The sequence below is a fragment of the Kogia breviceps genome, chromosome 15, assembly GCF_026419965.1.
Source record: "Kogia breviceps isolate mKogBre1 chromosome 15, mKogBre1 haplotype 1, whole genome shotgun sequence".
Taxonomy (NCBI): Eukaryota; Metazoa; Chordata; class Mammalia; order Artiodactyla; family Physeteridae; genus Kogia; species Kogia breviceps.
In genome coordinates, this window is record NC_081324.1 from 40,993,615 (window position 1) to 41,019,810 (window position 26,196).

Consider the following 26,196-nt stretch of genomic DNA (forward strand, 5'->3'; position numbering starts at 1 on the left):
TTATCAAGACTGGGTATAAATTAAGTGTTTTTAAAGGGCAGCCTAAAGAGCCAATCAGTATTCCCTTTAGAGGTCTTTTCATTGTACTGTTTAAGTATTTTCATGTTTTCTGATTTGTAAGTTTTGTTTATGCTGATATTGTGATTGTTTTAGAAAGTGCCTTCTTGGAGCATAGGCCCTTTAATTAACATGTTACTGTATTTCGCTTGCTGCCAAACGTGAACATTTATAAACAGTTTTAGATGATGATGATGCATTAGCCATTCAAAGCAGGCACTTACTTCTGTTGACTTAATTTTGCAATTCCTATCAAATTGAAAGTTCCGGGGTCATAAGTTCAAAATCTGAGGTGGTGAGGAAATATTTGTACATATGCTTCCCACGTGCTGTCACAGGCTATGACAAAATGAACAGGGATCACTGTCTCTATACCAGGATCTTTGGGTAGAATCACAGCATATTAAGCTAGAGAGGCCAACAAAGGTCATAAAGTTCAGTGTTCCTCCAGTACAAGAATTTTATCTTCAAATTTCTTTTTTTCTTTTTTTTGGGCCACACCACGGCTTGCAGGATCCTAGTTCCCTGACACAGGATTGAACCTGTGCCCTCAGCAGTGAAAGCTGGGAGTCTTAACCACTGGTCTGCCAGGGAATTCCCTATCTTCAAATTTCTTAACAATGGCTGACCCACTCTCTGAGTGTACACTTCTACGGAGATATGGAGTCCCCCAACTTTGTTACATAGCAAGTTCTGTCAATAAACCTATGAATGGGTGTTTCTTTTCTTTTTGATCTAGAAGCATATATAGAAAAATGATACAGAAGTGTACAGAGAAGTGATGCTAATAAGGAAGAAGAATCTATCTAACTCTGGTTTTGAATAAATACAGAAGGAGCTAATTGGAAATTAACCACAGCAAAGGATATCAAGTTGAAAAGGAGTCAAAAAATTAAAATGTTAAAGAGGATATATGTTTTGCAATAAAAATTCTGAGAAAATGAGAAGCCAATATTTTCTTAATATTTTGATAAGAATGCTTTGATTTAGGAAGATATTAATTGCATAAATTTAAAAATATATACAGTTCAGCAAACTTTTCTTTCCTTTAACCTCTATCTCTTATAACCCAAAATTTAAATTTTTATTTCCATAGCCTATTTATTGCTACTATCTATGAAAAGAAAAGCTTTCTATTTCTCCCCTGCTGGTTTTTCTCTTTTCCCTTATTCAAAATTCATTTCTTTCCAGTCTATTCTCCCCAAGAGCTATATCCTAAATAAAGACTATGAATGTAATATCTATTTGAATAGCAGGAAACATGCAGAGCCTGAACGGGCTTCAGCAATAGTCCTCTATGGGGGAAAAAGGACTCTAGTCAAACTTCATTTGTATCACTCTAGAATAAAATTAAGAAGTTCAAAGTGGGTGAAAGAATATTTTATGGACATTGAGTGAGAATCTGAGTGTATATACTGGACACTTTAACGTGTAGTCCTCGCTTTAACTTCATAACCACAGGGAAGGGGGTTTTAGTCCCATTTTACAGATGGGTAAACTCAGACTCAAAGAATTTAAATAACTTGCTCAAGTCATGGTGCTGAGATTCAAACCTGTGCCATTTCTACTGTACTATGCTATTTCTTTAAAGAAACAAAACACACAAAGAACCACAGTGGCATCTGGCAAACAAAAATTTCTCATTTGCATGCTAATACAGAATAACAACATTTCAGCATTCATAATTTGTTAGCGTTTTTAGTCTAATGGCTACAAGTTTAGAAATCTCCTCAAATAAAAACCTCATGCAAATATGGGAAGTGAGGGTTGGTGCTTTATGCTAAGTACAGGACCCAACCTACTGTAGTGATGTCAAGATATACCCCATTGACACATTTTTGGATTTTTGCATCTCTGCATGAAAACAATTTTAAGCAAAGACAATGCATTTTATGGAGGTACAAGTTTGTCTCCTACCTTATCAACATTCATTCGCTTAAACGATGCTTGCAGAAGCTTAAAATTGTGAATGTACTCATGTTCCAACTTCGCTTGAAATTTTACTTTCTTCAAACTAATGCAGCCAGGAAAGAGCATGTCCATGAACTGGCAGTAGGCTGCCCCTGGAAAGAGACAAGAAAAGGACCAGTGTGAGCCTGACTGTACCACGTGTGACTGAGGGTTGCTGGGCAGGAGGAAGCCAGGAGCCCAGAGCCCTCAGCCCTCCTGCCATGTGTGCTCCTCTCCTCATTGCACCCACATCTCCTCATCCACCAGGGCTGGGTGCTGGTGGGCAGGGACATGCCTTGATGCAGCTTCTGCCACTTCCCCATCCCTAACCACTGTGGTACCGACGCTGTTCACCAGAGCATCACCAGATTCCACTAACAGTGAACAGAACTTCATTCTTTAACACCAAGGAAATCAGTGTATGAACAACTCTTCTTAGCTTCTATCAGAGAAAAACGGAACATATTTTTCCTTCCATCTAGCTGCTACTGGCTCCAAATCATTAAAATACATAAGAGAAAAATAGCAGAAAATTTCAACATAAGCAAACTACATGAAATATGGAGCTCAAAAAAATATGAATACGCCGCCCAAGCTGTTTTATATCCACCCTGCAAAATGACTGCGGTGAAACAGTTTAACTAAGACAACTAATACCAAAAACAGTTGTATACCAATTTAATTCCAGTCCAGAGCAATGAGGTTCCTATATTAACATGAAGGATGGAGACATGGAGACTCTGAAACTTACAGAAGTTCAGAGTCGTGCTATTTATGAAAGAGAAATAAAAATAACAGACATGTTCAATGAGTTCCCTGAGGAAACGGTCATAGATAAAAGGATATTAGTAAGTCTTTCATATATCTATCTATCTATCTATCTATATATATGTATATTTTATGCAGAGCTCTTAGATCATGACAATATCAACTAGAAAATCCCAGAAAGATCATACATATTGACTCATAAAGGCTAAAGGCATTTAGAAAAAGAAATTCCAAGACAGAACGATTATTTTTCTTTTACAAGTAGGAAAAGCAATTGAGTGGTGAGAATGGGAACAAATAGCCATTTCTGTGTTCTCTTTCTTTCTTTGCTTCTCCAGATCTCTTGGTCTGTTTCCGTAACGTGCCAAGATATGCCTTTCTGAACATAAAGGGCTCCCCTCCATCCTTTGCTATCAAGGTTTCTGTGAGAAGCCTTTCATTCTGTTTGGGCGACTCACCTTTACACAGGAAGAGCCCACTTGGTCTCTTATGTCAAATAGATGTTGAGCATCCTTTACTGAGATAGGAATCCCAGAAAAGAGGGAACCAGATATCAAGAATCTAAGGGCTGCTACAACAGTAAATGGTGGGGCATCTCATTATTTGTAGATAAGAGTATAAAGTGATGAAACACAGGCCACAATAAACATTACCTCCAGAATCTTTACATCTGTGATGCTTCCTTTAGATGCCAATACCCTAAGTACAAACTGGTACTTTTGTAGTCAAGCAGATGGGTTCTTTTAAAAACAAGATAAAATAAAACAAAACAAAACAAAAAACATTGGAGGAGGCGAGAGAAGCATCATAATCTTGGGGGGCATTCTTACAGTCGTCATCCAATTATTCAGGTCCTCCTTTTGAAGTGCCACCAGATGGAGCCAATACCAAAAGCCATTCAACATGATTTTTATAGAGATGGGGGTGTCTACACACAAGTGTCTCATTACCTGCTCTTTAAAGAGTTATGTTCACTTTTGCAGTGGTTAGCATAAAATTTACTTATGGAGACACCGGTATCTATGTATTCGTACAAATTCAGCAAGCAAATCACCTTCCAAATTTAAAAAGCAATAACAGCTTTTGAAACAAACAAAAAAACCCCACCAAACTTGAATACAGAGTGTGAAGGAAGAAATGAAAAATCAGCTCTGGTCTCATTGTCCACAGAAAACCACTGTTAATATTCTGGCATATACCATTCTATTTTTTAAAAAATTTAACAGACCATGGTTCCCTTTCCGGATCATTAAATATTTGCTACTGACATTTTTTTTTTAACATCTGTATTGGAGTATAATTGCTTTACAATTGTGTGTTAGTTTCTGCTTTACAACGAAGTCAATCAGTTAAACATATACATATGTTTCCATATCTCTTCCCTCTTGTGTCTCCCACCCTCCTACCCTCCCTATCCCACCCCTCTAGGTGATCACAAAGCACCGAGCTGGAGCTGATCTCCCTGTGCTATGCAGCTGCTTCCCACTAGCTATCCACTCTACGTTGGTAGTGTATATATGTCCATGCCACTCTCTCACTTTGTCACAGCTTCCCCTTCCCCTTCCCTATATCCTCAAGTCCATGCTCTAGTAGGTCTGTGTTTTATTCCCGTCCTACCCCTAGTCTCTTCATGACATTTTTTTCTTAGATTCCATATACATGTGTTAGCATACAGTATTTGTTTTTCTCCTTCTGACTTACTTCACTCTGTATGATAGACTCCAGGTCCATCCACCTCACTACAAATAACTCACTTTCATGTCTTTTTATGGCTGAGTAATATTCTATTGTATATATGTGCCACATCTTCTTTATCCAATCATCTGTTGATGGACACTTAGGTTGCTTCCATGTCCTGGCTATTGTAAATAGAGCTGCAATGAACATTTTGGTACATGACTCTTTCTGAATTATGGTTTTCTCAGGGTATATGCCCAGTATTGGGATTGCTGGGTCGTATGGAAGTTCTCTTTGTAGTTTTTTAAGGAACCTCCATACTGTTCTCCATAGTGGCTGTATCATTTTACATTCCCACAAGCAGTGCAAGAGTGTTCCCCTTTCTCCACACCTGCTCCAGCATTCATTGTTTCTAGATTTTTTGATGATGGCCATTCTGACCGGTGTGAGATGATGTCTCATTGTAGTTTTGACTTGCATTTCTCTAATGATTAATGATGTTGAGCATTTTTTCATGTGTTTGTTGGCAATCTGTATATCTTCTTTGGAGAAATGTCTATTTAGGTCTTCTGCCCATTTTTGGATTGGGCTGTTTGTTTTTTTGTTATTGACCTGCATGAGTTGCTTATAAATTTTGGAGATTAATCCTTTGTCAGTTGCTTCATTTGCAAATATTTTCTCCCATTCTGAGGGTTGTCTTTTGGTCTTGTTTATGGTATCCTTTGCTGTGCAAAAGCTTTTAAGTTTCATTAGGTCCCATTTGTTTATTTTTGTTTTTATTTCCATTTCTCTAGGAGATGGGTCAAAAAGGATCTTGCTGTGATTTATGTTGTAGAGTGTTCTGCCTATGTTTTCCTCTAAGAGTTTGATAGTGTCTGGCCTTACATGTAGGTCTTTAACCCATTTTGAGTATATTTTTGTGTATGGTGTTAGGGAGTGTTCTAACTTCATACTTTTACATGTACCTGTCGAGTTTTCCCAGCACCACTTATTGAAGAGGCTGTCTTTTCTCCACTATATATTCTTCCCTCCTTTATCAAAGATAAGGTGACCATATGTGTGTGGGTTTATCTCTGGGCTTTCTATCCTGTTCCATTGATCCATATTTCTGTTTGTGTACCAGTACCATACTGTCTTGATTACTGTAGCCTTGTAGTAGAGTCTGAAGTCAGGGAGCCTGATTCCTCCAGCTCCATTTTTCTTTCTCAAGATTGCTTTGGCTCTTCAGGGTCTTTTGTGTTTCTATACAAATTGTGAAATTTTTTGTTCTAGTTCTGTAAAAAATGCCAGTGGTGGTTTGATAGGGATTGCATTGAATATGTAGATTGCTTTGGGTAGTACAGTCATTTTCACAATGTTGATTCTTCCAATCCAAGAACATGGTATATCTCTCCATCTGTTTGTATCATGTTTAATTTCTTTCATCAGTGTCTTATAATTTTCTGCATACAGGACATTTGTCTCCTTAGGTAGGTTTATTCCTAGATATTTTATTCTTTTTGTTGCAATGGTAAATGGGAGTGTTTTCTTAATTTCACTCTCAGATTTTTCATCATTAGTGTATAAGAATGCCAGAGATTTCTGTGCATTAATTTTGTATCCTGCTACTTTACCAAATTCATTGATTAGCTCTAGTAGTTTTCTGGTAGCATCCTTAGGATTCTCTATGTATAGTATCATGTCCTCTGCAAACAGTGACAGCTTTACTTCTTTTCCTATTTGGATTCCTTTTATTTCTTTATTTTCTCTGATTGCTGTGGCTAGAACTTCCAAAACTATGTTGAATAAGAGTGGTGAGAGTGGGCAACCTTGTCTTGTTCCTGATCTTAGTGGAAATGGTTTCAGTTTTTCACCATTGAGAACGATCCTGGCTGTGGGTTTGTCATATATGGCCTTTATTATGTAGAGGCAAGTTCCCTCTATGCCTACTTTCTGCAGGGTTTTTTTATCATAAATCGGTGTTGAATTTTGTCAAAAGCTTTCTCTGCATCTATTGAGATGATCATATGGTTTTTCCCCTTCAGTTTGTTGATATGGTGTATCACGTTGATTGATTTGAGTATATTGAAGAATACTTGCATTCCTGGAATAAACCCCACTTGATCATGGTGTATGATCCTTTTAATGTGCTGTTGGATTCTTTTTGCTAGTATTTTGTTGAGGATTTTTGCATCTATGTTCATCAGGGATACTGGCATGTAGTTTTCTTTCTTTGTGACGTCTTTGTCTGGTTTTGGTATCAGGGTGATGGTGGCCTCACAGAATGAGTTTGGGAGTGTTCCTCCCTCTGCTATCTTTTGGAAGAGTTTGAGAAGGATAGGTGTTAGCTCTTCTCTAAATGTTTGATAGAATTCGCTTCGCCTGTGAAGCCATCTGGTCCTGGGCTTTTGTTTGTTGGAAGATTTTTAATCACAGTTTCAATTTCAGTGCTTGTGATTGGTCTATTCATATTTTCTGTTTCTTCCTGGTCCAGTCTTGGCAGGTTGTGCATTTCTAAGAATTTGTCCATTTCTTCCAGGTTGTCCATTTTATTGGCATACAGTTGCTTGTAGTAATCTCTAATAATCTTTTGTATTTCTGCAGTGTCAGTTGTTACATCTCCTTTTTCATTTCTAATTCTATTGATTTGAGTCTTCTCCCTTTTATTCTTGATGAGTCTGGCTAATGGTTTATCAATTTTATTTATCTTCTCAAAGAACCAGCTTTTACTTTTATTGATCTTTGCTATTGTTTCCTTCACTTCTTTTTCATTTATTTCTGATCTGATCTTTATGATTTCTTTACTTCTGCGAAATCTGGGGTTTTTTTGTTCTTTTTTCTCTAATTGCTTTAGGTGAAAGGTTAGGTTGTTTATTCAAGATGTTTCCTGTTTCTTTTCTTTTTTTTTTTTTTTGCGGTACGAGGGCCTCTCACTGCTGTGGCCTCTCCCGTTGCGAAGCATAGGCTCCGGACGCGCAGGCTCAGCGGCCATGGCCCACGGGCCCAGCCGCTCTGCGGCATGTGGGATCCTCCCGGACCGGGGCACAAACCCATGTCCCCTGCATTGGCAGGCGGACTCTCAACCACTGCGCCACCAGGGAAGCCCCTCCTGTTTCTTAAGGTAGGATTGTATTGCTATAAACACTACTGACATTTTTAACGGCCTTCTGATTTTTATATAATGCTTAGCAACTTTCGCAAGCCAGAATTACATAAATATTCATGTGTATTTTCTTTAAGTACTTTTATGGTCTCAAGTTTCACATTTACATTCTGAATAGACGTGGAATTTATTTTGGCCTATGGTATAAAGGACGGTTCTAATTTTAGTTATTCCAAATGTTAGTGGAAATTTTTGGCTCTCCAGCATTTGGACACCTTCCTATCTGACTTGATGCAACAGGGCCCTGCCTCTCACCACAGTACCGAAGGTGGGCAGATATCCCTTTCCCAACACACAGGGTAAGATGCAGGCCTGTGACCTAGGCTCTGCCTTTGGATGCTCCTGCCTGGGTCTCAGAGTCTTAAGGGAGTGAGTGAAACATGCAGGGATCATTAGAATTTGGTCATGGTGGCAGCAGTGGGATCCAGCAGATACTTCAGCAGCACAGCAGCATCCTAACCATCCTAGTCCAGTGGCTCAAGGGTGGATCTATTCCTAGTTTCTTCGCATCTTTTGGATGCTGTCACCTTCTGAGCTTGGTTCCCCACTGACTGTGAGAGCTGCCCAATATGATTTCTGTAAATGTATCTCTCCTTAAACTTGCCAGAATTATTTTCTGCTATTTTCAACCACAATTGCAGACTGATAAAGTTAGCTAGGTGTTGAACACCATCATCTCATAGATAATCTATACTTTTCCCACTGAGGAATCACTAATTTTACTCTCTATGACTTTCCTAATACATGCATTTCAAGTTTCTTCAGGGTTTTTTTTTTTGGGGGGGGGCAGGTCCTGTCCCCATGATAGTTTCACACTCTTCATTATTTAAATATATATATAATATGTATTACTATCTGTAGAATAATTTCCCCTCTCCTTTTCCTCAAAATTTTCTTAAATTCTGTCATGCACTCATTCTTTCCATTATAATTTTGAATTTGTCATTCACAGCATGAAGAAACTAGATCTTAAAAATTTAGTCATTTATTGAGATAGCCTCATCCACCAGAGGGCAGACAGCAGAAGCAAGAAGAACTACAATCCTGCAGCCTGTGGAAAGAAAACCACATTGACAGAAAGACAGACAAAATGAAAAGACAGAGGGCTACGTACCAGATGAAGGAACAAGATAAAACCCCAGAAAAACAATTAAATGAAGTGGAGATAGGCAACCTTCCAGAAAAATAATTCAGAATAACGATAGTAAAGATGATCCAGGACCTCGGGAGAAGAATGGAGGCGAAGATCGAGAAGATGAAAGAAATGTTTAACAAAAACCTAGAAGAATTAAAGAACAAACAGAGATGAACAATACAATAACTGAAATGAAAGATACACTAGAAGGAATCAATAGCAGAATAACTGAGGCAGAAGAATGGATAAGTGTCCTGGAATACAGAATGGTGGAATTCACCGCCACAGAACAGAATAAGAAAAATAATGAAAAGAAATGAAGACAGCCTAAGAGCCCTCTGGGACAATATTAAATGCACCAACATTCACATGATAGGGGTTCCAGAAGGAGAAGAGAGAGAGAAAGGACCAGAGAAAATATATGAAGAGATGATAGTCGAAAACATAACTAACATCAGAAAGGAAACAGCCACCCAAGTCCAGGAAATGCAGAGAGTCCCAGGCAGGATAAAGCCAAGGAGAAACACACTGAGACACATAGTAATCAAACTGACAAAAATTAAAGACAAAGAAAAATTATTAAAAGCAACAAGGGAAAAACAACAAATAACATACAAGGGAACTCCCATAATGTTAACAGCTGATTTCTCAGCAGAAATTCTGCAAGCCAGAAGGGAGTGACATGATATATTTAGTGTGATGAAAGGGAAGAACCTACAACCAAGATTACTCTATCCAGCAAGGATCTCGTTCAGGTTCAACAGAGAAATCAAAAGCTTTACAGACAAGCAAAAGCTAAGAGAATTCAGCACCACCATACCAGCTCTACAACAAATGCTAAAGGAACTTCTGTAAGTGGGAAACACAAGAGAAGAAAAGGACCTATAAAAACTAACCCAAAACATTTAAGAAAATGGTAGCAGGAATATACATATCGATAATTACCTTAAATGTGAATGAATTAAATGCTCCAACCAAAAGACACAGGCTCACTGAATGGATACAAAAACAAGACCCATATATATACTGTCTATAAGACACCCACTTCAGACCTAGGGACAAATACAGATTGAAAGTGAGGGGATGGAAAAAGATATTCCATGCAAATGGAAATCAAAAGAAAGCTGGAGAAGTAATACTCATATCAGATAAAATAGACTTTAAAATAAAGAATGTTACAAGAGACAAGGAAGGACACTACTAATGATCAAAGGATCAATCCAAGAAGAGGATATAACAATTATAAATATATATGCACCCAACATAGGAGCACCTCAATACATAAGGCAACTGCTAACAGCTATAAAAGAGGAAATTGACAGTAACACAATAATAGCGGGGGACTTTACACCTCACTTACACCAACAGACAGATCATTCAGACAGAAAATTAATAAGGAAGAAAACTGAAATCATATCAAGTATCTTTTCTGACCACAACGCTATGAGGTTAGAAATCAATTACAGGGGAAAAAAACCCGTAAAAAACACAAACACATGGAGGCTAAACAATACGCTACTAAATAACCAAGAGATCACTGAAGAAATCAGAGAGGAAATTTAAAAATACCTAGAGATAAATGACAATGAAAACATGATGACCAAAAACCTATGGGATGCAGCAAAAGCAGTTCTAAGAGGGAAGCTTATAGCAATACAATCCTACCTCAAGAAACAAGAAAAATCTCAAATAAACAATCTAACCTTACACTTAAAGGAACTAGAGAAAGAAGAACAAACGAAACCCAAAGTTAGTAGAAGGAAAGAATCATAAAAATCAGAGCAGAAATAAATGAAATAGAAACAAAGAAAACAATAGCAAAGATCAATAAAACTAAAAGCTGGTTCTTTGAGAAGATAAACAAAATTGATAAAACTTTAGCCAGACTCATCAAGAAAAAGAGGGAGAGGACTCAAATCAATAAAAGTAGAAATGAAAAAAGGAGAAGTTACAACAGATACCGCAGAAATACAAAGCATCACAAGAGCCTACTACAAGCAACACTATGCCAATAAAATGGACAACCTGGAAGACATGAACAAATTCTTAGAAAGGTATAACCTTCCAAGACTGAACCAGGAAGAAATAGAAAACATGAACATACCAATCACAAGTAATGAAATTGAAACTGTGATTAAAAATCTTCCAACAAACAAAACTCCAGTACCAGATGGCTCCACAGGTGAATTCTATCAAACATTTAAAGAAGAGCTAACACCTATCCTTCTCAAACTCTTCCAAAAAACTGCAGAGGAAGGAACACACCCAAACTCATTCTACGAGGTCACCGTCACCCTGATACCAAAACCAGGCAAAGATACTACAAAAAAAAATAAAGACCAATATCACTGATGAATATAGATGCAAAAATCCTCAACAAAATACCAGCAAACAGAATCCAAATACACATTAAAAGGATCATACACCATGAACAAGTGGGATTTATCCCAGGAATGCAAGGATTCTTCAATATACGCAAATCAATCAATGTGATACACCATATTAACAAAGTGAAGAATAAAAACCAAATGATCATCTCAGTAGATGCAGAAAAAGCTTTTGACAAAATTCAACACCAATTTATGATAATAATTCTCCAGAAAGTGGGCACAGAGGGAACATACCTCAACATAATTAAGGCCATATATGAGAAACCGACAGCAAACATCATTCTCAATGGTGAAAAACTGAAAGCCTTTCCTCTAAGATCAGGAAAAGACAAGGATGTCCACTCTCACCACTATTACTCAACATAGTTTTGGAAGTCCTAGCCACGGCAATCAGAAAAGAAAAAGAAATAAAAGGAATACAAATTGGAAAAGAAGAAGTAAAACTGTCACTGTTTGCACATGACATGATACCATACATAGAGAATCTTAAAGATGCCACCAGAAAACTACTAGAGCTAATCAATGAATTTGGTAAAGTTGCAGGATACAAAATTAATGCACAGAAATCTCTTGCATTCCTATACACTGATAATGAAAGATCAGAAAGAGAAATTAAGGAAACAATCCCATTCACCATTGCAACAAAAAGAATAAAATACCTAGAAATAAACTCACCTCAGGAGGTAAAAGACCTCTACTCAGAAAAGTATAAGACAGTGATGAAAGAAATCAAAGATGACACAAACAGATGGAGAGACATATACCATGTTCTTGCATTGGAAGAATCAATATTGTGAAAATGACTATACTACCCAAAGCAATCTACAGATTCAATGCAATCCCTATCAAATTACCAATAGTATTTTTTTACAGAACTAGAACAAAAAATCTTAAAATTTTTATGGAGACACAAAAGACCCCAAATAGCCAAAGCAGTCTTGAGGGAAAAAAATGGAGCTGGAGGAATCAGACTCCCTGACTTCAGACTATATTACAAAGCTATAGTAATCAAGACAATATGGTACTGGCACAAAATCAGAAATATATATCAATGGAACAGGATAGAAAGCTCAGAATAAACTCATGCACATATGGTCACCTTATCTTTGATAAAGGAGGGAAGAATATACACTGGAGAAAAGACAGCCTCTTAAATAAGTAGTGCTGGAAAAAACTGGATAGCTACATGTAAAAGAATTAAATCAGAACACTCGCTAAAACCATACACAAAAATAAAATCAAAATGGATTCAAGACCTAAATGTAAGACCGGACACTATAAAACTTTTAGAGGAAAACATAGGAAGAACACTCTTTGACATAAATCACAGCAAGACCTCTTTTGACCCACCTCCTAGACTAATGGAAATAAATACAAAAATAAACAAATGGGACCTAATAAAACTTAAAAGCTTTTGCACAGCAAAGGCAACTATAAACAAGATGAAAAGACATCCCTCAGAATGGGAGAAAATATTTGTAAATGAATCAATGGACAAAGGATTAATCTGCAAAGTATATAAACAGCTCAGGCAGCTCAATATTTTAAAAAATGCTATCAATAAATGGGCAGAAGACCTACACAGACATTTCTCAAAAGAAGACATACAGATGGCCAAGAGGCACATGAAAAGATGCTCAACATCAGTAGTTATTAGAGAAATGCAAATCCAAACTACAATGAGGTATCCTCACAGCAGTTAGAATGGGCATCATAGAAAATCTACAAACAAATGCTGGAGAGGGTGTGGAGAAAAGGGAACCCTCTTGCACTGTTGGTGGGAATGTAAATTGATAACAGCCACTATGGAGAACAGTATGGAGGTTCCTCAAAAAACTAAAAATAGAATTATCGAATGACCCAGCAATCCCACTACTGGGCATATATCCTGAGACAACCATAATGCAAAAAGACACATGCACCCCAATGTTCACTGCAGCTCTATTTACAATAGCCAGGCCATGGAAGCAACCTAAATGCCCATCAACAGACGAATAGATAAAGATGTGGTACATATATACAATGGAATATTACTCAGCCATAAAAAGGGATGAAATGGGGTCATTTGCAGAGATGTGGATGGACCTAGAGACTGTCATACAGAGTGAAGTAAATCAGAAAGAGAAAAAGAAATATCGTATATTAAAACATATATGTGGAATCTAGAAAAATGGTACAGATGAACCAGTTTACAAGGCAGAAATAGAGACAGAAATGTAGAGAACAAACGTATGGACACCAGTGGGGGAAAGCGGTGTCGGTGGGGGTGGTGGTGGGATGAATTGGGAGGTTGGGATTGACATATATACACTAACATGTATAAAATAGATAACCAAAAAGAACCTGCTGTATAAAAAATAAATTCAAAAAAAATTTAGTCATTTATTATATAATGATAGAAGTTTATTGAAATATATTTCATATACCATAAAGTTCGATTTTATATATATATATATATATATATATATATATATATATATATTTTTTTTTTTTGCAGTATGCGGGCCTCTCACTGTTGTGGCCTCTCCCGTTGCAGAGCACAGGCTCCGGACGCACAGGCTCAGCAGCCATGGCTCACGGGCCTAGCCGCTCCGCAGCATGTGGGATCTTCCCGGACCAGAGCATGAACCTGTGTCCCCTGCATCAGCAGGCGGACTCTCAACCACTGCGCCACCAGGGAAGCCCTTCAATCTTTTAAAGTTTATAATTCAGTGGTTTTTAATATAGTCACAGAATCATGTACCTATCACCACTCTCTAAGTCCAGAAGATTCTCATTAGCCCCCCCATCCCCAAACAAACCCCATACATATTAGCAGCCACTCTTGATTCTCTCCTCCCACCAGACCCTGGTAACCACTAATTTATTTTCTGTCTCTACAGATTTACTTATTTTTGGCCATTTCATATAAATGCAATCATAAAATATGTGGTCTTTGTGTCTAGTTTCGCTCACTTAGCAAAATCTTTCCCAGGTTCATCCATGTTGTGGCACATATCAGAATGTTATATTCCTTTTTATGGTTGAATAATATTCCATTGTATGAATGTAACACATTTTATTGATTGAATCATCAGTTGATGAACATTTGAGTTGTTTTCACTCTGGGGCTATTATCAGCAATGCTGCTACAAACAGTCATGCAGATGATTTTGTGTGAACCTAATTTTCAATTCTCTTAGGATATACCTAGGAATGGAAAATGGTACCACTGTGTTTTAACATTTTGAGGAACTGCCAGACTGTTTTCCAAAGCAGGTGCTCCATTTCACACTCCCACCAGCAACATATGAGGGTTCCAGTTTCTCCAGATCTTCACCAACACTTGTGTTTTTGATTCCAGCCATCCTAGTGTGCGTAAATTTTGATTTGATTTGCCTAATGGCTAATGATGTTGAACACCTTTTTCATATGCTTTTTTACCACTTGTATATCTTCTTTGGAGAAATGTTTATGCAAATCCTTTGCCCATTTTTAAAGTGGGTTAAATGCCTTTTTGTTGGTGAGTTATTAAGAGTTCTTTCTACATTTCGGATACAGTTCGCTTTTCAGATATCTGATTTGCAAATATTTTCTCCTGTTCTGTGGATTGTCTTTTTCTTGATGGTATCCTTTGAAGCACAAAACTTTTTCATTTTGATGAAGTACAATTTATCCATTTTTTTCTTTTGTTACTTGGCTTTTGTCACATCTAAGAAACCACTGCTTAATCCCAATGCATAATGATTTCACTTACATTTCTTCTAAAAGTTGTATAGTTTAGTTCTTACATTAAGGTCAATGATCCATTTTCAGTTATTTCTTCTATATGGTGTGAGGTTTGGATCCAAACTTCATTATTTTGCATGTGACCATTCAGTTGTCCCAGCACCATTTAATTATCTTGGCACATATGGGTTTATTTCTGAACTCTCAGTTCTATTCCATCTATACACCTATCCTTGGGCCAGTAACACTGTCTTGATTACTGCAGGTCTGTAGTCAGTTTTGAAATCAAAAGTAGAAGTCCTGCAACTTTGTTCTTCCATTTGAAGATTGTTTCAGCTATTCTGGGTCCCACGAATTTACCAATTAATCTCAGAATGAGCTTGTCAATTTGTGTAAAAAGGTAGTTGACTATGTCTGCATCTCTATTCCTGCCCTGCAAATAGGTTCATCTATACCATTTTTCTAGATTCAACATGGACATGGGGTGGGAGGGAAGGGGCGAGATGAATTGGGAGATGGGAATTGACATATATACACTACCATGTGTAAAACAGATAGCTAGTGCGAACCTGCGGTATAGCACAGGGAGCTCAGCTTGCTGCTCTGTGGTGACCTAGATGGGTGGGATGGGGGGTGGGGTGGGAGGGAGGTCCACGAAAGAGGGGATATATGTATACATTTAGCTGATTCACTTTGTTGTACAGCAGACACTAACACAACATTGTAAAGCAACTATACCCCAATTTAAAAAGAAAAAGAAAAAAAAAACACAGAATGTTCTTTGTGGGGAAAAAAAAAGTAGTTGAGATTTTGACAGGGACTGAATTGAATCTAGAGATTAATCTGGGGAGTAATGCCATCTTAACAACACAAAGTTTTCCAATCCACGAACATGAGATATCTTTCCACTCAAGTTCCTCCAATGCTATTTTAAAGTTTTTAGCATATAATTCTTATACTGCTTTGTTAAATTTATTCCTATTGTATTCTCTTTAATGCTACTTTAAGTGGAATTGTACTCATAATTTTATTTTTGGATAGTTAATTAATGTTAATAAGCCTGATTTTGGGGTACTGATCTTGTATCCACCAACCCTGCTTAACTGACTTATTAGTCCTAATAGTTTTTTGTTGGTTCCTTAGGATTTTCTACATACAAGATCATGACTCTGCAAACAGAGATAGTTTTACTTCTTCCTTTCTAAGCTGAATGCCTCATTTCTTTTTCTTGCCCAATTGCCCTGGCCAGAACCTCTAGTAAAATGTTGAATAGAAGTGCCAGGAGTGGACATCCTGTCCCATTCCTTGTCTTAGCGGGGAAGCATCTATTCACTGCTAAGTATGATAATAGCTATGGGTTTTTCATAGATAACATTATTATCACACTGAGGAAGCTTCCTTCTATTCCTAGTTTTAGTGTTTTTTATTATGAAAGGGTACTGAATTTTGTCAAATGCTTTTTAAAATATCCACTGAGAGTGTCATGTGGCTTTTGTCCTTTATTCTATTAATATGGTATATAACACTGATTGCTTTTCATATGTTAAGACAACCTTGCATTAATCCTATTTGATCATGGTGCATAATCCTTTTTTTTTTTTTTTTTTTTTTTTTTGCAGTACGTGGGCCCCTCACTGCCGTGGCCTCTCCCGTTGCAGAGCACAGGCTCCAGACGCACAGGCCCAGCAGCCATGGCTCACAGGCCCAGCCACTCTGTGGCACATGGGATCCTCCCGGACCGGGGCACAAACTCGCGTCCCCTGCATCGGCAGGTGGACTCCCAACCACTGCGCCACCAGGGGAGCCCCATAATCCTTTTTATATGTTGCTGGATTTATTCTGCTGTTGAGGATTTTTATGTCTATATTCTTAAGAGATACTGGTCTATAGTTTTCTTGTGATGTCTTTGTTTGTTTGTTTGGGGCCGCTCTGTGCCACATGTGGGATCTTAGTTCCCCAACCAGGGATTGAACCCATGTCACCTGCATTGGAAGCATAGAGTCTTAACCACTGGACTGCCAGGGAAGTCCCTGGTTTTGTTATCAGGGTAATATTGGCCTCACAGAATGAGTTGTAAAGTGTTCCCCTATCTTTTACTTTTTGGAAGAGTTTTTAAAGGACTGGTGTTAGTTTTTCTTTAAATATTTGGTAGAATTCACCATTAAGTTATTTGGGCCTGGGCTTTTCTTTGTGGAAATTTGTATTGAAATTACTCATTCAATCTCTTGTCTATGCAGAATTTCTATTTAAGTAACTTATGTCTTTCTAGGTATTTATCCATTTCATCTAGATCACTGAAAATTATTGATTTTTAAACATTTACTTTTATTGTTACAGAGTTATTACTCATGAGTTCTAATAAATTTTCAGTTACGTCTCTGGTTTTCTAGGGAGAAATCAATGCAGAAAATAATGCCTTTGTTATACCATATATACATGTATATGGTATACAAAAAATATGTACCAACTTTTCAACCACCATGGAGATAAAAATGGTTTCCTCCTTTGATTAACATGATCAATCATCATCATTGATTTCCTAATGTTGAATCATCTTTGCATTCCTGGACTAAGTCCTACTTGGTAATGTTTACAAAGTCTTCATTACAGTGCTGGTTTAGATTTGCAAACTCATAAGTGAGATTGTATGCAACATTTTTTGTGTGCTTTTGTCTTATTTTCTTATGGTTCTTTCAAGTTTAAAAAATAAATATAAAATATGGGAGGGATTTTGTTGGTGGTGCGGTGGTTGGGAATCCACCTGCCAATGCAGGGGACATGGGTTCGAGCCCTGGTCCGGGAAGATCCCGCATGCCACGGAGCAACTAAGCCCATGTGCCACTACTGAGCCTGCGCTCTAGAGCCCATGAGCCACAACTACTGAGCCTGCGTGCCACAACTACTGAAGCCCATGTGCCTAGAGCCCGTGCTCCGCAACAAGAAAAGCCACCACAATGAGAAGCCCACGCATCTCAATGAAGAGTAGCCCCCACTCACCGCAACTAGAGAAAGCCTGCACGCAGCAACGAAGACCCAACGCAGCCAAAAATACATAAATAAGTAAATAAATAAATTTTTCAAAATTAAATAAAAGCTTGAGCACTAAAAAATATTTTGATTAGAATCCTAACTGCACAACTTGCTACCTGTATGTCCTGGGCTTTTCACACCTTCCCTATGCATTTCAGAGCCCCGTGAGCATCAAATAAGCTGACTAATTTTTTCAATAAACAATGAAGAAAGGGTGGATCACATTAGGATTTCCAGTAAATGGTATGTTATATGATCATTTAGGTATAATATCATATGTCATTTTCTAGACTCAAAGGAGCCTCTGAGAATTTTTAAGAATTATCTTATTGACTTTGTGAACTATGCTAAAGATTTCTTGCTATTGCCTCTGGTTATGTCCATTTGGGTATTTTCAACTTCCATTCCTCAAATATCTAGTGCTTAAAGAGACATCAGGAAAAGGATACCTTGACATTAATTTTTGCTACTAAGAACATCATCAGTGGTTCTTGTGGAGCAGGGAACCACACTCAGGCATAACCTGAACAAGGCTGCCATGTTCTGATTCCCATCAAAGTTCCACCTCTTCTCTGGATCACATCTCCCCTCCCGTTCTCGTTGATGTCACTCCTGCAACTATCCTCACTCTCTCTTGCAATGTCAATTTCTTTCCATATGGACTATTCTTAACATGTGCAAACATGCTCTAGTATCATGTGACTTTGACAAAATAAGATAAAAAAAACTTCCTTAACTCCACATGATCCATTAGCTATTATGCTATTTATCTCCTCCTATACACAGCAAAACTTGACAAAATTGTCTATTTCCATTGTTTCATCTACCATTCAAATCAATTCTGTTGTCTTCCAATCTTACCCTGTTCTGGTCAAGGCCATCAATAGCTTCTCTGTTACTGAATCTAACAGTCACTTTTCTTTCTTCATCCAACTCAACCTCTGAATAGTATTTGGCTCTGGTGACCACTCCCTCCTTGAAATTCTGTATTTTATTCCTTAATTAGATAAAATGGGTACCAACTAACTTGAAAATTCAGGAATTACTGCCATTGTCCTGAAAGTCTAGCCAACCACAAATTAGAATGTTCCTCATTGAGAGGTATAGAGATTTTGAGGTCATTTCATTAATCTTGCAATAATGTGGGCCTACATTTTACACAGATCCCACTTTCATCAAATTATGCCAAGGCTGCCATTATTCATGTACTGCCTCTTGCTAAGGATACCACAGTGGTTCCTATGAAACCACTACAAAATCCAAATTCCTTCCCTGGCCTGCAGTGTCCTGTGATCAGGCCTCTGTCCACCTCTCCCTGGAAGCTCCTTTCACACTGGCTTCCTTGTTACTCCATGTTCTTGCTATTCAGATCAAGGCTTAGACGTCACTTCCTTAGAGAGGTCCTTCCTGACCATGCCATCTGAAGTCACCCTCCAGTTACTCTACCACCTCATCTAGTTTTATGTCTGGTATTTTACTGTTAACTCATATGTTGGTTTGTGGTTTACTGCCCCCCTCACTGGAATGTAGGTTTCAAGAGAGTCTGCACTTTAATCGGTCTTGGTCCCCTCTGTATCCAAGCCTTTTACTGCAGTACCTGCCATAGTGTGGACTTCAATAAACATCTGGTTAATGAATGAAGGGCTACAGGTTGTGTAGCAGTTGAACCACAACAAGGGATGGTAAATGATAAAATTCTAATGTTACCAAAGTCCCAAATATGAGGTATTACTGGAAGAGTTGCTACATATTCTTTTAAAAATTGATGGGGGGGCTTCCCTGGTGGCGCAGTGGTTGAGAATCCGCCTGCCGATGCAGGGGTCACGGGTTCGTGCCCTGGTCCGGGAAGATCCCACATGCCGCGGAGCAACTAAGCCCGTGAGCCATGGCCGCTAGGCCTGCGCGTCCGGAGCCTGTGCTCCGCAACGGGAGAGGCCACAGCAGTGAGAGGCCCGCATACCGCAAAAAAAAAAAAAAAAAAAAAAAAAAAAAAAAAAATTGATGGGGTATAACTACATTAAGAACAAAATTAAACAAACAAAAACCAAACCAAAACAAGAGCCACTCTGGAAATCAGTCTTCAGTAAAGTGAAAAATAAGCTTCAAAAGGCTAAATATTAGATATCACACCAAAGTAAAAGCATTCCAAATTGTAGGATGTTGTGTTCACCAAGAGATTAATTAGGATGGGCTATGCTCTAAGCCTATCAGCTCAAGGTGCTACTGCAGTTATGAAGGTCAACAAGATTCTGGAAATAATCAGGAAATAAGTAGAAAAAGGGAATATATTCTGTCTTTGTACAGTGCCATGCTATGCCTGTGCCTATAGCCCTAAGGATAGTTTCAGTTGTTATATATCAAAAGTGACATAATGGAGCTGAAAAACTTGGGGATAGGAATCCAAAAGGAACAGTTGATGCACTGTATAAAGGCAGAACTCATAAATGAATATCCAGGGCTTCCCTGGTGGCGCAGTGGTTGAGAGTCTACCTGCCGATGCAGGGGACACGGGTTCGTGCCCCTGTCCGGGATGATCCCACGTGCCGCGGAGCGGCTGGGCTCGTGAGCCATGGTCGCTGAGCCTGTGCATCCGGAGCCTGTGCTCCGCAACGGGGGAGGCCACAACAGTGAGAGGCCCGCGTACTGCAAAAAAATATATATACATCCAGACTCAAAAGATTTGAGGATGTATGATTTCAATGTATGAAATCATGAAAAGCATGAGAAGACAAATAATCTCATTTTTACCAGATCCCAGGACCTCAGTAGAAGAATATCAGGATAAACTGACACTTTTATTTTTTAATTATTTATATATATTTTTTTGCGGTACGTGGGCCTCTCACTGTTGTGGTCTCTCCCGTTGCGGAGCAAAGGCTCCGGACGCGCAGGCCCAGCGGCCATGGCTCACGGGCCCAGCCGCTCCGCGGCACGTGGGATCTTCCCGGACCGGGGCACGAACCCATGTCCCCTGCATCGGCAGGCGGACTCTCAACCACTGCGCCACCAGGGAAGCCCTAAACTGACATTTTTAAAAGGAAAATTTCAGATAATAAAAGGGAAAGGAAATATTACTTTATAAGTTTATGGACTGCATTATGCAAAGAAATATAAGAAATGAAAACACCTACATTTGTATAAAATCTATTAACGTTTTCATATCTAATTTAAATATTCTGAACCCCACAGAGATAAGTATTTTTAATTATCATCATCCTATTTTAGAGACTTGGGAACAGGCTCAGAAAGTCATTCAGCTAACAAAAGTAACAAAAGTAGAATTTACACTCTGTTCTGAACTCCAGTTAAAAATTTTTTTTCTTCTTCTCTATGCTGCTTCTAGGAATTATAAAATTTTAGGGTTCAAAGAGAGTTTAGAAAATTTGCTAGATTATCATTTTAAAAGGAGTCACAAAGGAAACTGCAAGAGAACATATGAACCTTTCAGACTGACAGAGGAGGAGTGTCAGCCATACGTTTCCTCCTTATAGAACAATGCTGGGCTAGACAGATAGCTCATGAATCTGCTCCAAGGTCATGGTTTTATATTTTAGTATATACACTCATAATAACTTTATTTTACATATATAGTGTATATATGTAAATATAATAAGCACATCCTTTCTCAATATATTACTATTCACTTTGTTGTACACCTGTAACTAATACAACATTGTAAGTCAACAATACTCCAATAAAAATTAAAATAATAAATAAATAACATTCTGCATTCCTTGAGAAAAAAAAGAACATTACTGCTGTCAAGATTTCACAGTACTCTCCCAGAAATGGGACACAATCTGTGGAGAAGATATCAAGCTATTTTGGGTTCAGCCACGAACAGCTACTCAAATTGCCCATCTGATTTTCTCCCAGGCCAGGCAGCCCTTATACAGAAAAGCCTATGTCACTGAGGTCTTCAGTTACTACTTTCTACAATCTTACTTGGTACCGACGAAGGGTCAGAAGAAAAGAACGACAATGTCTATTCACTGGACACACCTATGCCATTATACCTTTAATTACAGAAATCATTACAGGCAAACAACTTTTTAAAAAGCTTATTCTCTCAAATTAATATCAGTGAGGACCAGGGAGGGGACGGGAAGGATAGAGAACCAGACTGTCGGAACTTGGATGTAAGCCTCAATCATCTTGACCGGACTGTGACACGTCATCACCCCCTTCTAAGCCAACAGTATTTCTAGCTGCAAAATGTCTGGTCTGGACAGACCTCTAAGCTCTAAAATTATATGATTCTCTAATTCAAAGTCCATCACCAACTTGTCTTTTAAGGGATACTTGATATTTCTGCTAATTAGGACGCAACAATGTCTTTTATCCTCATATGACTAAGACTTTTGCCAGCGCGCCTGCTTGCACCATCCTTTGCCACAGCTGCTGTAGGAGCCAGGAGTACACAGCTGCACCTGGAGGGGTGCTCCCAGGGGCACCCAGTCATGCCCTTCCCAGATTATATCTTCCAGGCACTCCTCTTTGAGCTCTTGATATTGATACACTCAGCAACATAACCATATTTTCTGTCATCTTCAGCAGCTGACTATTAAATACCTTTCCTGTTAGAATATTGTTTTTACACAATAATCACAATATCATTCCAGGTCTGTTTTCGCATTAAGCCCTGTCTTTCCTGGAACTGATCTCACTGCAGAACTGCATATGTTACCAAAGCCCAAACCTCATGCTGAAGGCAGTATTTCCCTTTGGGCAATCAGGGCTTCCTAACAAGGAAAGTGAGGCTGCAAAACACAGGGTTACATATTTCCAACACATCAGCAGAAATCACTCTACCTACACAAACAGAAGGCTTGAAGAGCTTAATGGCAACTGTGAGATAATAATGCTTTGAAACATTAACATTTTAAAGGAATTTAAAATCCCAAACTTCAACTGCATTTTTCTAATCCAACAAAAATATGCTGAAATTGGTAGTAGCTCTGTGCTGTTTTCATAGGCATCTTTCACATTCCTGGCATGAACAGCAAGCTTCATAGCTTCAGTTACCACAGTATTATTTAACTCTGTGAAAGTGAACTTAGAACACTGTCTACTTCACCTGCCCCAAGTCACAAATGCAAAAATAAAGATCTGCAGTTCAGAAACCTGGTTTCAACTGAGCTTGTTCCCGGGAATTCCCACGGTCCTCAACTGAGCTTCCGATTTCTTCTCACTGCTTGGAGTTATGTCAGAAACTTTTAATTCAAATTTTAAATGAGTCTCAAAGACAAATAGCCTTCCAACCAATTCCTTGAAGAGGAAAAGGAGTTAGAACCAGCAGGAAGATTTCAACTCCCGCAGACCTAGACACAGAAGGCTTCTGTGACTTGTGTCGAGTGCTGAAAGCATGCTATCCGTGCCCTTCTCCACACTCAGAGGAAGCTGTCAAAGGACATTTTCATCACCTTTCTTTTATAGAAAAAGAAATAAGCCAGCAATCATTATTCTGACAGATGGGTTTTTAAGAGTATCAGCAGATATATTAAAAATCCTTGTTAAACCATGTGGTTGGGCTTTTATCTGATACATGCCCTCAAGTTTTACTGATTCATATGATATCAAACCTTTTTAAGAATCTTATACGCTGCAGCAAATTGCAGTTAAAGATACCAATGTTCCCTGTTCACAACCTGCCTTCAAAACCCAGGAGTACTTTTTAAAAAGTAAAGTTACCTTTAAATCAGATTTTTATTAAGAAACTTGCAGAACAATGTTAAAAGTGACACCTTCCATAGAGATAATCGATCAGATATTAAGATCAAAGTACTGAGTTGATTTAGTGCTTCTTCATCAAAAAATCATGGAAGAATGAAGACTGTTTTCCTCTATCTTTCAATAGGAAATTTCAATGTAGTAAAAATCTACATACCAAATAGCCCTTGATTAATATTTAGGTACTAATATTTTTATTAAAAAAGTAAGTTTTAGAGAAATAATTAGATTATAACAGATAGAAATACATAATACTCAGAACAGAGCTGGTATTTTAAGAGTGGTATTTGTGAAAATAATTTTCATAGAAATTAACTGCAACTCTATCTGTGTTGAAAACTGGAATGCAAAGCACGCTAAAGTCTAACTGGACTGTTAAGTTGTTTTATTCAATGAAATCATAATTACCCTGTAACTTATCATCTTGCATTTGAATGCCTTAGGGAAAAATATAAAACTCCAAATCTGCCTATGGATGCAGACAAAGATCCAGCCAATTGCAACAAGAAAGAAAGGGCAGGTGAAGAATCATCCTATTGGTTTGAAAGATTTCTTTTTAGCTGCTAATTGACGACCCAGAGCTGGATGCTTGGTTTCACTTCTAGTTTCTAACACCAGTGATTTCCTTTAGGGTAATGTGCTCATCAAATTTTATCAAAACAAGCTGCCTGACATATGCAGCTTCGTACCATAAGATCTGGCTTCTACGTGGGAATCATGAATGAAGGAAGGGGGAGAGGCACTTGGAGTGCAGGCAGAAATGGTGTGCAGGACAAAATGTCACTGGCTCCCAGGGAGTCTGATACTGAAACTGGCAGCGAGACATACCAAAGACTGAAGGCCTAGAATAGAACTGAAGTTAGAATTTGGCATTCCAGACAGAGAAGGACAAGGAGGCACCGAAAAGCCTTTATTACACATGAAAAACAAGGAAGAAAGGTACATATGAAACCCATTCTGAAGGGGTCAGTTTTCTTATTAGGGTCATCAAAATAGAAAGTTCTGTAAAGTTGCAGTATCAGTGGATATAGACAGTTTCTCTGTGTCTCCATTCAGGTATTTTCACACATTTGTTTGTATTACCTCCTCTACTTTAATGGACAAAAAGTTTTTTCTTTAAGTACTGAAATTACATGTGTGACTATGTAAAAATGCAAGATTTAAATTAAGAAAAACTTGAGGAGAAGGTAAGAATCTGAAGAGATAGATTTCCTATCTAATTTCTGTGGTTATAGGCTAAAGAAACGTCCATCTGTAGGTGGCAGAGAAGGATGTCACTTTGTTTACTAATCAATGAAAAACCAATAAACCAACAACTACTTATTGAGGAATATGATTTTACTTTTAAAGTACCAAGGAATTTAGTTTTGAGAGACCAGAGAAACACACATGGAAAAACCAGCAAAAGTATAAAACAACTCTAAGTGTTAACCTATGAGACACAGAAATACTAAAGGAGTTAGTTCAAAAATTCTGCCCAATTAACTCCCCCAGAAGAGTAATCGATATTAACAAATGAAGTCAAGTCAAACTTGCATGGCCATTTCCAGTCCTCAAGGACCTTGACCTCTAATGTTGAGGTTACAGGTACTCAACGACCTTAGGACTTTAAGAGGAGAACACAGAGTTTGCTGAAAGAATGGGCTGGAAGGTGGCATTGGAGATGGTCCTCAAAGGAGGCATTCCATGCAAAAATGGGGAATTACAACATCTGATGAAAGATGAGTTTGGGCAAATGCAGGCTATGGGTAGGGGAGTCATGGGGGCAGATGCTAGAAAGATGGTTGCAACCAGACTGTTCAAGGCTTTAAAAGCAGCAGCTTAATTTAATTTGGTAGGTAGTGGGGAACCAATGCTTATTTCTTGGCACAAGTATCTTTAGAGAAGAATCCCTAAATTGTGCTATTTTTAAGGTCCAATTGTAAGAACGTATCTATTTTAGGGACAAATGAGATTATGGTAAACTAAAGCTGTCCATCAACAGATGAATGGATAAAGAAAATGTGGTATACACACACACACACACACACACACACACACACACACACACACACTGGAATATTACTTAGCCATAAAAGAATGAAATAATGCCATTTGCAGTAACATGGATGGACCTAGAGATTATCATACTAAGGGAAGTAAGTCACAAAGATAAATATCATATGATATCATTTATATGTGGAATCTAAAATATGACACAAATGAACTTATTTATGAAACAGAAACAGACTCACACACACAGAGAACAGACTTGTGGCTGCCAAGAGGGAGGGAAGGATTGGGAGTTTGGGATTAGCAGAGGCAAACTATTATATATAGGATGGATAAACAAGGTCCTACTGTATAGCACAGGGAACTATATTCAACATCCTGTGATAAACCATAATGGAAAAGAATATGAAAAAGAATATATATAATTGAATCACTTCATTGTACAGCAGAAATTAACAGAACACTGTAAGTCAACTATACTTCAATAAAAAATTTTTTTTAATCCCTAAAGGTTATAAACTTTTCCCAATTTTTCAGGGAGTTTCTACTGAATCATTGCTCATATCATTCTATCAACAGTTCTACATGCAGGCCACTATGTGAACTCTGGGTATTAT

At 38.1% G+C, this 26,196-nt stretch overlaps 1 protein-coding gene across 4 annotated transcripts in view; it reads right to left on the minus strand.

The window, feature by feature from the left end:
• The window catches only part of MAPRE2 (microtubule associated protein RP/EB family member 2), a 166,268-nt gene that overhangs the window by 38,611 nt on the left and 101,461 nt on the right, over positions 1-26,196 (minus strand). For all 4 annotated transcript variants that reach the window (XM_059041389.2, XM_067015290.1, XM_059041388.2 and 1 more), the window contains one exon: positions 1,975-2,120. In XM_059041389.2, the coding sequence (XP_058897372.1) occupies positions 1,975-2,120 (146 nt within the window). The remainder of the gene's footprint in view (positions 1-1,974; positions 2,121-26,196) is intronic.